Below are 18,381 nucleotides of genomic sequence, written 5' to 3'. Positions count from 1 at the left end.
ATAGAAAAATATTAAAATAAACAAAATTTAGTGTTTTCAAACTTTCAGTACACTGGTCTGGTCCTTAAAAAAAAAAAAAAAAAAAAAAAAAAAAAAAAAATAAAGTAAAAAAAAAAAAAAAAAAAAAAAAAAATATATATATATATAATTATTATTTATTATTGCTATTATTATTATTATTATTAAAATGTTTATCATTTTTAATTAAAAAAAATAAATGTAATTTAAAAAAAGAAATAAACATGATTTTTAATTTTGAGGAAATAATGCATTTATTTTTTACATTACATTTACATTTAGCAGAGGCTTTTATCCAAAGCGACTTACAGAAGCAATAAAAATCAACAAAAGAGCAATAATATGTAAATGCTGTGACAAGTCTCAGCAAATCTAATGCAGTACATGTTGCACGTTTTTTTATAATAAATAAAAAGAAAACAAGTGGATAGAATAGACAAAGAATAGAGAACACTAGTGTTATGGGGTCCATTTTTATAATTAAAAGTAAACAAATAGATAGAATAGAAACATAATAGAGAACGTGGGTTTAAGTGTGTCCATTTTTATAATAAATAAAAAGAAAACAAGCAGTAGAATAGAAATAAAACAGAGTGCAAGTGTTAGAGTGTCAATGTTTTTTTTTTTTTAAACGAACAAACAAATAATAAATAAATCAATAAATCAAGCAGATAAAATAGAAATATAATAGAGAGTGCTAGTGTTAGGGGGTCATGTTTAAAAAAATAAAAAACCAATAGAAATATAATAGAGAGTATTAGTGTTAGAGGGTTAAGTGTAGATGGAAAAGATGTGTTTTTAGTATTCTTTTGTTTAAATGTATGTTTTTAAAGCTTTATTTTTTATAGAGTGTTTAAAAATCTATCATGTTTATTTTTTTTTTTAATTACATTTCTTTTTTTTAAATTCTTAAAAATTTGCAAAACAATAGACTCAACAAAATTTAAAAAAATACATATTGTCCATCCATTAAAAACAGTATGATTTTTTTTCTTCAAGAATTTGTCTCTTACCATCAAGAGACAGAGGGGCTGTAATTACTGCTTAAGTGTTGATTTTAGGTTTTTAACATTTTTAGATTTTAAAATTCTCTTGGCTCGGGCTTGTCATGGCAACTCGCTTTGATTCCACTAAAGCCTTTTATCTCTGAAGATCTCTCGCTGCCACTCAGATTTAATAAGGACTTTCAAATGGTTGTAATCTGTTTGAGGAATGGCCACGCTATGTACACATTACAAGAATAAATGTTTGGTAGATGTATGACTTCTCTCAGTAAGGATAGTCAAACAAAGTTATGTTTGGGGAGCGTTTGATTGTGCAGCAGTGCTCTTGTCTGGATGCTGTACATCCCCCCCCCTCATGCCGAAGACCGACTCTATGAGCCAAGCATGTTGGAACAGTGGTAACAGAATATGTGTGCCGTTTCCCAGCAGGTGTGAGTCATAGGCACAAAGAAAGTACTTTATCTTCTGGAGTGCTACCCTCTGTTTGGGAACCAGATACAAATACATATACCTGCAGGCAAAATCTGATACTCTGTCTGTCATGCTGTTTGATACTCAGCAAACCTTTACCGATGGATCATCTTCAGTTGTTCATGAGAGCTTTTCTTCATCACGTGCAGCAGGTCAAACAGTATTTTGTCAATTTCAACCGGTCTGAGACTGTCACCCCCTTGATAAATGACACTAGAGAACGTTCAACAAGCTATTCAGAGCACTTCACAATTCACTTCTGGGCTTTATACTCCCCATGACTCACTTGGCACTGATTGGGCATTGAAATCAGACACGAGACTCTGCAAATCCAGTCCCATATTCCTCATGCCAGATCCGGGACTCAAGAAACAGGCTGCTGGTCTGGGCTTAGTGTCGTCTGACATTTATTTGCTTTCACTCGTTTGCTGAAATGACATGTTGGCCTTGTGGAGTTTGCGCCGTTCATGATGTGGTAGCTCGTCGAAGTGAGCTTTGGCCCGTTCGGCCTCCATAATTACATGAAGCGGGACTGTGGCGCCATTTTAAATGCCAAGCAACCCAGGCTGGTGTTGAGCTGTCATTCTCAATGAGGTCCTTGTGCTTGAGAGATCTTCGAAATCTTCGGTCTGCTTTCGAAGAGCAGGTAGCGGCTCTCCGAGGTTGCTGGGTCAACGAACGTTTCCAAGTTTGCTTGTAACCATGACTCACGACTGCGGTATACTGAAACCTCTTGTACGAGGTAAATAACTGGTGTTCTTCATGAGAAACCGAGAGTGCGACTTCCATGAAAGGCGCTGCTTCCAAGAAAAAGTTTGTGCTATACCAAGTTGTAATCAAGTCTTCAGGCCATGTTTGGAACCGCAGAACTAGGCAATCCATCAGCTGAGGATGCTTTTGTCCTTTTTGTTTAATCCTGTGTTGAGTAAAGTGAGGGTAAGTGTTCACGCACAGTCTACCTTCAAGCAGAACTGGCTGAGGCTGCAATTCACCCGGGAAACCAGCCAAGAGCTCAGTGAATAGCTGGCATCTGGTAGCCATCTTATTCTGGCCAGTGCCTGAGGAAATTCCAGCCTTGAGTGGCTATGATAGCTCTGGTGTAGAGCGCTGCTCCACCGCCTTATCCCCGCTTCGCATCAAACTGATGCCTGTTTTCAAAGCCGGGTCCAAAATGCTTGTAATTTGTCTCTTTTGCGAAGACTTTTAGCTCGATCTGTCAAGTTGCACAAACATTGACTGTGAGAGGTCCACAAACAGATGCCGTTTTCTTTCTTTGACTTATTAGATCATCAGCTTGCTCCATGTAGAAGGGTATCACGGAGGCTTGGGGTGGGCAACTCCAAATATGCACTGGCTCGCTTGTTTGTTTGCTTTCTGTGTCGTTACCCAGGCTAAGTTACTTCTGCACTTCCTTAGAAACACTGCAGTCTTGGAGATAGGTTTATGTCTTTATGGAGGATGACTGCAACTATAATTGTTGTGGATTCTATCTGGTCTACCTGGTTACGCTTGAGCAAAACCTAGAACGAATTAGTTTACCAAAAGATTCAAATTCTTCCAGTTACTCACCATTCCAAACCCTTTTAAAGGGGTCATGAACTGCATTTTTTATTTTTTATAATGTTCTCTCAGGTCCACTTATAATGTCATAATGTAAAAAAACATCATAATTTAGAAGTAAGCTATTTTATATCCTGTTTTTGAGCCTCTCTGCAGAACAGTCTGATTTTATAGGTGGGTCGCATTCAAGACTCAGACGTAAACGCCCACTGCTATGATTGGCTAACAGTTTTTATCATATTAAAATAATAGATGGATGCTGCTGTGACGTACTCTTAAAAACAACATGGGCCATTTGTAGGCTTGGGCCAGTAGATGCAATTAACCGGTAGAAATTTTGGACATCTATCACGGTTACATGCTTACGTAATGTTGCTGTGCTACGCTATCGCGAAATCTTAGCGTTCGTACGTGTTTTTAAGAATTGCAGTTTAAAAACATGATTTTAAGCTGGTGAAATGCAATCAGCGGCGAAAGAGAACTCATTTCGCTCTATGCACGCACTGTGAGAGAGACTGTTTCTGAGCGCTGTCAAAGAGTCGCATACACGTGAATACGGTGCTCATAGAGCACGGGAGTATTGAACCAAGTTATATCTGCTGCAGTATAGACCTTGAACAGTTAAATACACATACTTGTATGTGTCAAAATTTTAATATAATATATTTAAATTAAATTTTTTTTTTTTTTTTTTAGGGTAGTGTTAGCTTCTGTGATATCGACACTAATGACAATAATTATGAAATTTCTATGGTATCTATGGTAGTGAAATTTAAAAAACACCCATTTCCCGCTAATATTTGAGCGCCGTTGATGAGAATTGTAGCCAATCACTGTCATATATTTTGAGCGCGTGAAGACAATGCCCAATCAGCGGTGTCTAGGAATCAGCTCAACAGCACTCAAATGTTAGCGGGAAATGGACGTCTTTAAAATTTTAGTACCGACTGGTGTCACGCTCGGTACTTTTGACAACACTACAAACAAACAAACAATGTTTCATCTTCATGTTTGATCTTCACCTGCAGGGACAGGCTTTTGTTGCATTATGATGTTATAATGTGACGATTCCAAAATGAGTCGTTTTATTCAGCTTGGTTTCAATAAAAGCTGTTTTTGAACTAACAAGAAGATTTGAGATGTGAAACTTACAGGATGACCCGTTATATGTCAAAGGATCAAGGGAAATGTGACTTCTCTGACCCCTTTAACTTGCTTTCTTCTGTGGGACACAAATGTACCAGTCCTCATTTATTTAAAAAGAGTATTCATCGAGACTCCATCTTTTGTGTTTTTGGGAATAAATAAATTGCAAAAGTTTTGGAATAACACGAAGGTAAGTAAATAAGAACAGAACTTCCATTTTTGGAAGAACAGTTGATCTCCATTAAGCGGTTGTCGTTGAAGTTTTCATTACTTTTCTACAGACATTAATCCAACCTGGACAGTCCACGTTTTTAATAATGTATCCTGCATATACAGTGAATTCAGAAAGGAGATTGATTGGCTGATTTGTGATAAAAGTTACATCAGGTTTTGCTTCCAGATCCAGGAGAAGTCATTAAGTCTTTGCCTTAGGCAGGCTGGCAGTGCATGCAGCATAATTTCAGTGTTGTTCCCATGGTAACATAAATTCCAGAGTGTCTTTGTAAGACTGAGAACTACTAGTTGTTGCCCAACTAGACTTCATCTTGTATCCAGGGTTTACATCTGGACACTATCTGGATATCTTGGGATGAAAAACCTTTCCGACTCGTTCTTTCTGAAATGGGAAACGTTACAGTAGACCTCTACCTGTCACCGTTCCCCTAGACTAATGCTGTGTATTTGGGCTCAGTTTCGGCAAGCCCTGCCAGTCAGCTGTCTGTAAACGACACCTTTATCTGAAGGGCCCTGGGTGGTCTGTGTTAAAGTTTCGAAGAGAGAACACAAGCCACGGTCCCCTGTGTATCCACATCCTGGACTGTTTAGCAAACTCTGCCCATCCAAACAACAGGGACGATTATGTGCAGCTTTATTTTCCTTGAATCCCTTGAAACTCATCTCTTGTTGCGAAGATGTGCTTGAAGCACTCCCTTTCTTTTCCCGAAGACCTGCAGTGGCCCTGCACCGCAGGCAACTCTGGGAAAACGCATCCAATCATCTCAGACTTAGTAGGACACGAGTAGGAAATCAACCAAAATGTAGCTAAATGGCTTTTAAGAAGGGTGTGGTTAAACTACATTAGCAAGACGTTAAAGAAAAGTTTGTTTTTATGCATTTCATTTATTTGTTTATGCATTTTCTTTGGCTTCTCTGATCTTTTTTTCTGTTATATTTCAAGAAGCTAAGCTTTGCCAACACAATGCATTGCCAATATATTTAGACATCGTTTAGCTATTCACAAGTGAAAACACGAGCCACTGCATTAGAGTTACGAGGAAGGAGAGTTCTAATAATAATGTAATAATAAGAATTTATTAATCTGCCAACTAATATAGTATTACATTGTTTACTTTTGCTGGTCGGATAGCAATGGGCCAATGGAAAATAAGGAAAAAACTAATTTAAAACACATGTGCCAAGTTCTTAAAAAAGTAATCTTTTTGTTAGTTTCAAATGGTTTTGAAAAAAACATTTTTAAGAAACGTTTCAATTTAATGCCATGTGGTGTGGAAGCATAACGTATGAAGTAAAAATATTTTTTCTTACATTTAAAGGGGTCATCGGATGCAAAATTCACTTTTCAAGTTGTTTGAACATAAATGTGTGTTGGAAGCGTGTGTACACATCCATCCTATAATGATAAAAATCCACCCAGTGTTTTTTTTTAAATCCCTGTTTTAAAATCCCCTTCTCAAATCAGGCTGTTCTGAGATTCCTGTCAGAATTACGTAGTTCTGTAGTTTGTTGTTGGATGTAATAATGAATATAGTAGTCTCCATTTACTCGCGACATCTGAGCCGCTGAAGACGCAGACGAAATAATATTACTTTCGCTTTGAAGTGTATGCGCCGTGAATCATTCGTGATCCAGCCTCACCAACAGAAGACGCGAGTATAAGGGTTTTTTTATGAATCTTTGCAAATCACGTTTCCTAATAATGTGCTAGTTAGCCAGTTTCGTGGCTGAAGTTTACAGTCTGCTCATCACTCCACGGAAGAGAGGGGCGGGGTCAGCAGAGCTCATTAGCATTTAAAGCAACATGGACTAAAATAGCTTGCTAAAAACAGAGCTGATTTTGACAGGTTTAAAAAGGTGTTTTTTACACTACTATTAAAAGTATGTTATTATAAAGTATGTTATAGACTTTTAATAAAGAATCATATCAACTTGTGCAAAAAGAGCATCCGATGACCCCTTAAGGGAATTTTTGGTCTGTCACACAACATGACATTGTACAGCCTCAACTGACCTTGCCTTGACATAAAAAAGGTAAAATGATCTTATATTTTAAGAGACTTTCACATATAAATGACCATTTACTGTTCTGTGTGTGTGTTTGTGTACATGTGAAATTTGTGACTTTTAATGCATTAATTCAAAACATGCTTTAATGAGTTTGATGTGATTCCAATCAGAATTAGAAATCTTTATAGTCTGTGAACCAAGCTTTTTTTATTCGCAAAAACAATATTTTTACATCAATGTCATTAAGAACGACTACATTTGTTTTCCGTTATGCTATTTTCAGCTTCCATCCAGCAGCTGTTACCAAACTGAGATGCTGCCAGCTCAAGTGTTAAAGTTCAAACACATTTTATTTTCCTGTTGACCAGGCTCATTAAGCACAGGAGATTAATGTAAATGCCAGTTTTGTCCAATGCACCCGGGACATCAGTGCCGTCAACCCACCGTCACAATGTGATTGTTCTGTCCTACCACCCTTTGTAAAGTGATAATCGGACTGAACATTGCATTCATTTAAAATGCTCACAGTGGAGCGCATGTGGGGTAGGAAACAACTGTCACAGAAGAATGCATGAAAACCAGGGCAAATATGCATCACACTCCTCACGTGAGCGTTTTCAATTTGTCAGCTTGTCAGTTTTCCATTCAGGCGTGTTGGATGAGTTGGTATGCGCCAAAGAGGGAACACTGTCTATTTTCAGTCGTCCTCTCTGCATTTTCCCTCGTAAAAGGACTGCATGTTACTTCATGAGTCATCTTTGCGTTCTCTGCTCAGACTTGCATGGCTGTGAATGGATCCTAATAATTAGTGCTGGAAAGAAAGACAAACAGCCTCAGAAATGAGTGAACTTAGTTCGCAGCATCTTCTGTTTGTAGAGCCGGGAAACGTGTACGCTTACCAAAAAGTGCACTTGGAGGCATTTCAAGAAGGCATTGTTCTTTTTAAAGCGAGCAACATGGCCACAGGATGTCTTTACTTCTACGCCTTTTATCAACAATGCCTTTTCAATTTTCCATATACAAACATCGATAGCCGATAAGCTTGTGAAGCAGATGGAGATACAATTGTTGCAGCTCGACTGATGCTGAAAATGATATTATATCAGAAGTTATCTCATGTTATCACAGCACTTTGAGATTCGGCCTCACTATTGGCAAGTGTAGCAACCTCACGGAGCAAACGCTGGAATTCAGTGGAAAGAAAATGTTGGCGAGACTTGAACATTCCTTCGGACTTTCTTGACTGTCTTTCCTGCTTTGAGGCAACTTGCGTCCCCTAAGCTCCTCCAACCCTCCTTCTCCTTTCATTTTCTCTTCTGGTCCTTTGTCTTTTCTGCAAAATGATTAGTGACTAAGTACTTCTTTTGACCTTTAGGGAAGTGTTTTAAGAAGGCACACTAAATTAATAAGACTTGCTAGTGGGTGGTCTGTTGGTATATTCTGTGCAACAGTAGAAATATAACCCAATATTAGCACAATAGTTACACATGAGATGACAAAAAAATGTAGTAATGTGAAAATCCACAGCATAACTTGTAGCAAAGTCAAAATTTGTATTAGGCACAATTCAAAATGGAGTTTGTTTATAGTTGTTGAACTGTGCAACTTGCTTCATGTTTTGATTCTAACTCTAGTGTTGCATAATGTGAAGCTGTTTTAACGCTGATGCCAAACTAGCATTCTTTTCTTTTGGTTTGCATCCAGTCATATATATAACTTCGTACCATTCGACACTACACTATACCTTAGAAACTCAGTAAACTACTATAACTTGGCAAACTATTATTCTGTTCAAAACTTAAACCTATAAACATATCATTTTCGTTAATTGAAATAAAGCTGAAATGAAATATAAATACTATATGAAAAACCTATGAAACAATTGAAATGTTATCTTAGCAACTAATTTGAAATAAAATGAGTTTAATTTGAAGTGCTAAAATTACTAAAACTTAAACAGAAATAAGAATAAATGAAAGAATACTAGAAATAAAAAAGCAAAACTGAAATTAACATTTAAATTAAAACAGAAAAAAATAACTATAAAAGCTCATTCTAAATATTAATGAATAATGCTAAACTAATACTTTTCTGTTTCAAAACCTAGTTTGCTACCTACTTGGCATTCGACGGTTTCAAAGCGGAAAAATGTAAGTTGCGACCATACTGTGACTTCTAAACAACCTTAATTTGGCCAAATTTTGTATTTTTTTGTATTTTTTTTATGGATAAAGAAGAATCATGCTGACAGCAAAACTTATTTAAGTTTTAGTAACGTTATGTGCTTTTGTCATTTATGTATGTATGTGTTGTTTGTTTGTTTTAGTCATTTTAGTAGTTAAACTTATTTTGGTAACACTTTAGTTTAGGGACCAGTTCTCACTAATAAGTAGTTGCTTATTAGCATGCATATAACTGTTGCATATTGGCTGTTTTTCCCCCATGCATTAACTATATTTTATTTCAGACTTAACATTTTTTGTATAGTTTTGAGTCCACCTATAGGATGCTGTCTTAGGAGCAGCAGTCTAGGTTGGTAGTAGAAAGCAAGGCAGTTCGCTAGGCTTTGGCACAGAGTCAGTGCAGACTCATAGCTGGATTGGTGTTGTCATGTGAGCCTGATTCTGATGAGTAGAGGTAGTGGTGCATTTGTGCATGTGGCTATTCAGTTTTGGGGAAGGTTATTCTTATGTGTGTCTTTGTCTTCCAGAACCCGCTAGTTGCCATTAATCCTCAGTTTTTTACCCTTGCGTTACAGTCGTAAATTTTCACTTGCTTGAAAATGCAAACTCAACATCTGGTTGGCATATGTGCGTTTGTGTGTGTATGTGTTTGTTTTGGCGCTGAATATTCATATGTGAAAACTTGCGTTTGGAAAAGTTCTCCAAAACCATCAAATTTTCATAAATGGTCATTTTAGGAACATTCGGTACCGCTGTGTAATACGGTCTTGTAATGCTATATAAACAAAATATGATGGTCTTTCACAGATGTTTTGTTGCAGGATATTTATAGTAGATACTATCACTATTCTCACGTAATATGTATTGTAACTGAAAGACAATGGTTATATGCATGACTAATGTTGCATGAGCTTATATTAGTCACTAGTTTTAAAATATTTATATGATGAAAAACTAATTGTAAGGGGATTAAATAAAAGGTATTTTAGAATATGTATATAACCTAAGGTTTATTCACAACAGTAATTTCTCACAATTTTCGCCAATTTTCTATTTCTTTATTTAAAGACTAATAAACCTCTGATAGTAATATAGCAGTGCCACACTGGCTGTATTGTTGGGGATGTTATGGGGCTGTTTTTAACGTGGATTAACAGCTCTATGTTTATCTTCACCAGATGCGCCATCGTTCTGTAGCGTTCGAGCCAGCCGTCCTGAACAACAACAGGCAACAGACTAAATAATATATAAGGATAAGGCCCTGATATATAATTTACCACTGGCTTGTGGTCAACGTTTAGCTCTGGGTTTTTCACGCTGTGGGTTTGACTTGTGGAAGGGAGAGGGTTTGTGTGGAGATGCATTTTTGTGGTTAAGGAAAAGTCGAAGTATTCAGTTGGGAAGGGGCTGATGAACTGGAATTATAACTCTGCCCCTTTTGGCTCTGTCATGAACCGCAGGTGCATCTATTTTGTGGCTTGAAACAGCAGGAGATTTTTGAGCGTATTGGTATGATCCTGTCTACAGTGTAATATCTGTGCCAATGCAAAAAAAAAAGGTTTTGAGCAATTTAAGGTCAATTTAAGGATTTAAGGTCAATGACTTTTATCAGACCAACAGAAAAACACATGCCTCTAGCGAATGCTTGATGATAGCGCGCAGAAGCTGCACCTCGCTGCTGAATTTGACAGTCTCTTGAGAGTGGAGAACATGGAGGACATCCAGATAATAAACTACGTCAAATAACCACCGCTGCCCTCGGGTTTGGCACCCTAAGACACAAGTGCACAGGATTTAGTGTGAGATTAAAGTCACAACTCGCGTTATGAGACGTTTAATGGATTATTAGCCTGTGTTTCAGATTAATAGTGAGCGAAAAACATTGCAGACTGGTGCAGCCCTGCTATAAAGTAGCATATAAATGGACGGTAACAACTCCAGCTTGCGGTTTTGAGAAGTCAAGCGCTTCAGACGTTTTCTGATGCAGCGAGGAAAATTCCTATGTTCCCAGTTACCAAGAGATGTCAGATAATAATGATGGCTAAACCATATGGAAATAAAAATCAAGCATGTTTTCACTGCGTTGTAGGATTTAGACTTACTTTCCCCCTCTGAAATCTGATTTACTGTGGAGGATTGATAATTATATGTGTCTCTTGATTGCTACTACACACAATCTTCTACAATCAGGCTGCTCAGTTATGGGTTACAGCTGCCAGGAATGTTGACAAACCCCTGAGCGTGTCTTGAGCAGTGCCTCTGTACGTGGATAAACGCAGTTCCTCCATACAGCGTGCGTTACTGATAACGAGAAAGGACAAAACCTAGGGCTTAATGACTAAACGGTAGAGTAAAACTTACTTTTAAAAATGGTTTTCTTTACAAAAAATATCAAAGTTATCCTTTGTTTTGATTGTGTAAATCACCACACATTGTGGTTTTAGCACACCACTTGTCCAAACTGACAGCAGTTGATGCATCGATATGTGTGAGTCATTGAGACAATGTGATTTCATTATCAAATTTATATTCTGTCTGTATGCTCTGAAGTAAAAAATAAACATTTGAAGTTGATCAACGATATGTAATGTAACTCTTACACCAAACATTTCTGCTTTAAATGTCAGTATCCTTATTTCTTTAGTATGTTTTTTTTTATATTGATGTGCAATATTTCTGTCATTAAAGTAAGGAGCTATGCAGATGAGATTTTAAACGTTTGTAAGATGATAAATGCCACATTCACAATGCAAAAAACCCCTAAAAAAACTCTGAACTTGAACAAGTATCGTTAACACTTTACAATAAGGTCAGTAACATGCATTAACTAACATTAACTAATAATGAGCAACAGTTGTTACAGTATTTATTAAGTTGGCTTGAGGAATGCTATTTAAGCTTCTTCTTCTTCTTCTTCTTACTGCTTACGGTTTTCACAAACCAGACTATCAAACCACCCACAATCCCATAGACTTTTCTTCACTGCTAAAAGATCAAGCAAGTTTAAACCAGCTAAGACTAGACGACCAGCCTAGGATGGATTTAGAATTTTATATACACTTGAATTAATTGGTTTTATCTGTTTTTGCTAAATTAGCTGGTTTTTGTTTGTTTTGCAAAATCAGCTGTTTTTCTTGTTTTTAGCTGGATGTTTTCATTCATGTTAGAAATATGTTAAAATCATGCTTAAAAACATGCTAGCAACATTTTAATTTTGTGCTAAATCAGGTTATTAAATGGTCATAACTTTCACTTTAATTTGGCAATACTTTTCCGCCGTTAATGAATTAATGAACTCTCCTGAGTCTTGTTGTGAGGTTTAGTGACTTCAGCTCTTGGATTGTGAAGATGTCTCCTGCATTTATTTTGCTTTTCCTCAGGCTTTAGATGCATCCATTTGTCATAAACCGATGCCTGCCAGGCAAATCCCAGCTGTATGCTGTCAGTTACAGTATTTGTTTAAAATGTTTACAGTCTGTTGATACAAGGCTCCTAGAGGCCGTATTTCAGATAGCGGACCTTTTTCATTTGACGTCATCACCCAGAATGTCCTCAGCAATTAAGGAATGTGAATGGGCTTGCAAAACAACTTTCCAGACTTCAGCAGAGCTGTTCAAATCAGCTATCATTCACGGGAACACCGGTGTGAGGAGATGTTGATTCTCTGTGCTGTTTATACGGAAATATCCAACTGTCACGCACGTATTCCCATGGTGTCTTGTTTGCCTATATCCAAATTAGAGCGGTTAATTGTTATGTTGTTTCACAACCTGCCTGGTTGCTAAGCAGGTGGACCATTTACACAGAATGATACTCATTAACTCTTAAAATGGCACTTCCGCTTGAGTAACTCTTGTTTTATTCTCCCTTACAGATGCCCGGTTTAGTGTCATGCCTTGGCGATCTAATAGTCACTGGAATCATCATCCTTTTCTCTGACCACGTCCAATCAGAGATATGGACCAATGAAGGTACATTCTGCTTTTATTTGGGCCAAAGTGCTTCAGGACAGCTAGCCACGTTAGCATTTGAATGTTGTTGTTGCTAGTATGTGGAGTTGCATTCAGCATATGGAACTCGTCAGAAGTCTCTGTAGCATGTCTTTGTTTAGACAAAGCAGGATGAAAATATACCCAGCAACTACACCAGATAGCAAAAGAGATTTGGCATGTGCATGTTTCATTTTAGTCCACGAGGGGGAAAAAAACAGCTATTTAGCCATTGTATTGCTACATTGCAAATTCTTTGGAAAAGTAGGTAAAACGCACACTTTTGAGAACACATGAAAATATGAAAGTGTGTGTATAAATGTGTAAATTAATATGCCCATTTATACTTAATGTTGCCACATTTTCCTGGTTAAATAAACATTTGTTTATTCAGTCTGATTTAGAGGCAGGAAAACAAGAGGTGGGATTTATCGCATGAACCAATCGTAGCACGAGGGAGAAATTGTCTCCTCTCATGTGACTTTCCCCCATTCCTTCTCAATGAACTCACCGCATGCTTCTGTTAAGACTCAATGGGCTCAGGGGAGGCACTTTTTAAAGGGCTCATGAACTGCCTATTTTTTATTTATTTTTTTAACTGTTCTCTGAGGTCCACTTGTTATGTAATCACAATTTTTACATGAAAAACATCATAATTTAGAAGTATTAAGCTATTTTCTGTCCTGTTTTGACCCCCCTCATCAGAACGCTCTGTTTGAATAGGTATGGAGGATTGTAGACTCGGAAGTAAACACCCCTTGCTGTGATTGGCTAATAGTTGAGTATGTTTGACAGCGTACAGCCTTCATAGATGGACGCTGCTGTGATTTAGGTCAAAAATGCAAAAATAACTCAATACATATCAAACGATCTGTAAGAGACAAAGCAATAGTGAGCACGTAATAAAAACAGTTCCTCAAGCTTCTGTGGTGCAGTATTACTGTCGGATCCAATATAATCAGCACAGCATCGTGTTTTAGTTTCAATATTTCTGAAAATCCCACGTCGAGTTGTGTCTTGTTTATAAACGATTCTGCGGCAAAATGGAAGTGAACAAAGGACCAAGTTCTTACTACGCGGTCTGGCACTTCATTAAAAATAAAATACAGTTGAGATCGTGATTCTCCCACGAATCTGAAGAAGACTGGTGGTGGTTGAGGAGAGACCCCCTCATGATTGTAAAGTGCTTTGGGTGTACAGCAAACACACAATAAAAAGCGCTATATAAATGCCTCATTCATTCATTCAAGAGAAAAAAAATGTCTAAACAAAATAACATGGAGGTTCTGGCAAAATATATTAGTTTGAACAAAATAATTAAAGAATAATTTTAATGAATGAGTCAGTGCGTCATTCACAATGACTTGTTTGGTTGTCGGATGAATCAGCGTTTGTGAATTAATCTCTTGAATGAATGTTTCAGTGACAAATACTTTGTTGCCACCTACTAGTGTACCAAGATGACCACACAAGTGGTGCACACAAGTGGCTTAAAAATGCTTTCAAAATGCTAATTTTACTCTATTTTGGTACCATAGACATCAGCATTTCTACCCACACTATTTTATCCCAGTTCTTCTGTTGTTCAAATGTTTGTAACTCAGAAATAACAATAATGTGTGGTTAAAAAGATTGTTTGTGAAGCTGTTTCATTATACAATTACATAGCAGCTGCTCTCACTAGATAAGCGGCATCGCAAACACAGATTTTAAAGTCCCTAACGTCTTTGGTATAATGCCTGTTTCCTCAGATTTTTGAAAATGTAACTTCACGATAGCTGGCCACGTTATTATTCACATTTTGTTGCTGTTAGTATTTGTGATTCAGCATATGGATCTCGTCAAAAGTCTTTGTTGACAAAGCAGGATGGCATTATACAAAACAACTAGAACACATACCACCAAGTTTTATCATGTGAGAATTCAATTTTAATCCACACTAGGAACATAGCCATGGCTTTGTTTTGTGGAACAATAAACATCTCTGTTTAAAGTCCCCAGTTCTTCATTGCCCCACATATGGATTGCTCAATTAATGCATGCAGCTCTGGTCTGTGTGTTATGGGTGCGATTTCGCTGGCCTGAGAGGGAGAAATTGGAGAAATGTGGTGGGATTTCAAATAATATGCTTTTGCCAATATTCCCTGAAAGACGACATTGAGCACGAGCGTTTCGTGAGCGCAGCTAGACCTTGGCCACTGGATCGACGCCACTCTGTGTGTGTGTGTCTGCTCTTTGTTTAACTCTTGGCAGTAAATTTCGGATATAAATACTGAAATCTGACTATTCAGAAAAGCACAGTAACGTAAACACCTTGATTTTTGCTTTAGAATCTCTGCTTTCTTTATAATGATCAACGAATGAAGCAGTGCAGTTTTGAGGAAGCAACTCTTGTCAAGCTGCATATAATTTCAAGTCGTTGAAATACAATCAAGCTTCCATTGAATAATCATTGCATTATAGTCTCAGCCTGACTATTAAATATCAGCACAAAGTCTGGTCCACTTTTCAACTCTGACTGTCTTTTGAATTCAGCAACCACAGATTTTCACTGCATTCCAAATGGGATAAATTTGCCTCCTAAGGGCACTTTGTAGTGAGAACAGTCATGGGCGCCATATTGAAGGGTCTTTCCAAACCAAAGGGCCCTTTCAGAATGAAGGATTTTAAGTGTCACAGCTGTTTGACACTTTTCACTCCCATAATTCTTTGCGCAGGTTTAGTTATTTTGTGACACAGTTGACACAAGATGATGCAGAAGAGCGTTCCAAAGAACAGTTTTTTGGTCCCCCACCTGTATTCCTTTTTAAAACTCTCACTCTGAAGGGTAAACCCTTTTTAGGGATTCGAGCGTATAGGGATGAGCCCTTCAGACTGGAACGCAGCCTTTGTTTTTTACATTCTGTAAAGGGGAGGGTTTATTTGAAATGATTGATTATAACATGCTGTATGCTACTGTCAGATGCATGTAACTTATTTATTTATTTTACATTTCCTACAAATACATAATATCATATGTTATTAGATAATTCCTAGGAATCAGCCCCCCCCCCCCCCCCCCCCCCCCCCCCCCCCCCAAAAAAAGTTTGGATTTTGAAAAATCACTTTTTAATTACAAATTAATTATTATTAATTATGCGTTGTTTGTAATAAAACTACAGTTATGAGAATCATTTAAAATTTTGATACAACATACAAATACACATAAAAATACAAATATACATAAATGTACATAGCCGTTAAATAGTTTGCATTCTTTAAGGTTTTTCTCCACTAAAATCTGTGTAATTAGTCATATAATTTTATTTTAATATTTATTTACATTTTTTTATTTCTATGTAGATTTATATATTTATATTTATTTCTATATTGTATATGAGAAACTATTAGATATTAGATATTGTATTTAAAGCTGTTAGTTAATTATTAAATTTTTTTTTTGTAGTATTTTGTAGCACATTAAGTTTCTTTTTAAACAAAATGTTTATTAGCCTTCATGTACAATATGGCAGTCTTTATGGTATATGCATATCTAAACTGTATAATTATTTATTTATTTATTTTCTCAGACGACACCAATATGCACATAACATGCAAATCAGTAACAAATCAAATAAACAAACTTTTCCTGAGACGTTATGGTTTTAATTTTACATTTAAAAAGGTGTTTTTTGCTGCTGCCCTGCACTGCTCCACCAGCCTTTGCATTTACATTTTGTATGAATGATGATGTTTCATTCGTGGGCGTTATTTCAATTGATACTTGTGTGCAAATTTTAGTAAGTAAACAAACATTTAAATGCCCTAATTATAATTATTTTATTTTATTATTATAATTTTTTTGCTCCCATGAAAGCCCAACACTATTGGCTGGTTGATAACGTATCACTTGATGACATGTCTGTTGTCACTTCTGGAATAGCACAGCTCTCATATCTCCTGCTTTCAGTTTCAGACGTCCAGTTCGGTGGACTGGGCTCCAGGGTCACACTCGCATGCGGAGGCGCTCACGGCGGGTACGTTCTCCAGTCTATATTAAGCTCCATTAGACTCCAGAGCTAAGCTTTCCTGTAAGGAGTGATAATAGTGTGCTTAACCACCCTCTGCAGGGGCACGGGGCCAGTCCTTATAGGGTTTGGACACATCGAGGCTATTTACTGTGGGTAGGGGGTCTTGATTCCCCAGCCTCAGATTTTGGCAAGCCTTGTGTTTCACATAAATGTGTATTTCCTGCCAATAAAGACAGTATCCAAGAGAATCCCAGTGCCAAAAACAAGATTTGCACAACCCACGAATGAGTAACACGATACGCAGGTCCAGTTGACGTTGATAGCAGTTATTTTGTGGGCCTGTCTTTGATTAGAGCAGGTTTGTGAGGAAAGCAGGTGAAGGTTGTTGTTGACTCTGAGTTGTGGATGGGTTCACAGGTCTCCGGTGGAATGGCGGTTCAATGGGAGCTCAGTACCGCCGTGGCAAACACACAAGGGCTTGCTTACGCTACTGAACACCACACACTTGATGGAAGGCAACTACAGCTGCCATGATGAACGAGGAGCGTTACTGCAGTCCATCAAACTACGCCTGGGCCGTAAGTCAGCTTCAACGAGACAAGAGTCCCTTGTTTCGTGTTTTGACTCGCAGTGTAATTCATTTGATAAAATATTTGAGAATAAGGGTTTAAAGAATTGCCTTAGGGAAGATGCCATATTTAATTTAGTGTTAATGAAGACTAGGCCCCAACCGATAGATGTGTTATACCTTGTCCCTTGGCATCCATTACTAAGGTCAAATAAATAAATAATAAAAATACATCATTTTTGGAGTGTTTCTGTGGTCCATGCGATGCCTATTGCCATAAACAGTACTTTACCGTTCATATATTGGGCTCCATTGTTTTCACTGAAACAGTTATACTATAACTTTCTTTCTTTTTCTTGCTTTCGTTCTTTTTCTTTCTCGCTTTCTTTTATGTTTTTTGTTTTTATTTGTGTTTAAGTTTTTAAGGACAATTTATTTATTTATGCTCTTAAACGCTCTTTATGCTAAAATGGTGCTTCTATGGAAAAGTGCTTAATGTCAATTTAAATTTGTACTTTAAAGTATGTTTTAAATGATTTAGTTTTAAAGAAGCTTTAACGAAGTAAACTCATTGACATTGGTATAGGTATTGACAACTGAAATATTGGTATTTGTAATTGTGCACGTCTCGTAGTTGCTCGATGCCTCTGAAATGCTGCTGGAAATGTTCTAGTAAAAAGGAAGCCCTTTGTGTCCTGGGAGATTTAGAAAGTGTGCAGTTGCACGCCCTTGCTGTTTAACTCTGGGCACTTCCTCTGACAGGAAGTCGCTGCATCACAGCTCCACAGTTTCCTGAAAGGAAGGGTGAGATTGCTGCTTCTAGCATGTGTGGGTTTAGGCTAGCGTATCATGTTCTTGAAGGCAGTGCTTGAGTTAAACCGCTGTCTTGTGCAGATAAAGTGTATTGTGTCTGACGTTATCTCATGAGATATTTTCTTCTTCTTTTAGATCCGCCTCATTTCGTCAGAGTTTCTTGCCGTGTGCCGAATCATATGAAAATCTACTGCTCCTGGGCACAAACTAAGACAACACACCTGCCCACGTTTTACAGAACCTCCTACAGGTGCACTCTTGTCTCCATTTGTGAATAATAATAATAATTGCCTATTTATTTCATCTTTACCACTTTACAATACGGTCTCATTTGTTAACATTAGTTATTGCATCAACTAACATGAATTGACTATG

At 37.3% G+C, this 18,381-nt stretch overlaps 1 protein-coding gene across 1 annotated transcript in view; it reads left to right on the top strand.

Annotated features, from left to right (window-relative positions):
• LOC306865618 (ciliary neurotrophic factor receptor subunit alpha-like) overlaps nt 1–18,381 on the top strand; it is a 34,260-nt gene that overhangs the window by 3,693 nt on the left and 12,186 nt on the right. The window contains exons 2-5 of the mRNA XM_079410334.1: nt 12,501–12,597; nt 16,565–16,631; nt 17,043–17,203; nt 18,142–18,256. Coding sequence (XP_079266460.1) covers nt 12,501–12,597; nt 16,565–16,631; nt 17,043–17,203; nt 18,142–18,256 — 440 coding nt within the window. The remainder of the gene's footprint in view (nt 1–12,500; nt 12,598–16,564; nt 16,632–17,042; nt 17,204–18,141; nt 18,257–18,381) is intronic.

This window comes from Barbus barbus (genome assembly GCF_936440315.1).
Source record: "Barbus barbus genome assembly, chromosome: 47".
NCBI lineage: Eukaryota > Metazoa > Chordata > Actinopteri > Cypriniformes > Cyprinidae > Barbus > Barbus barbus.
This window is presented reverse-complemented; position numbering and strand designations above follow the sequence as displayed.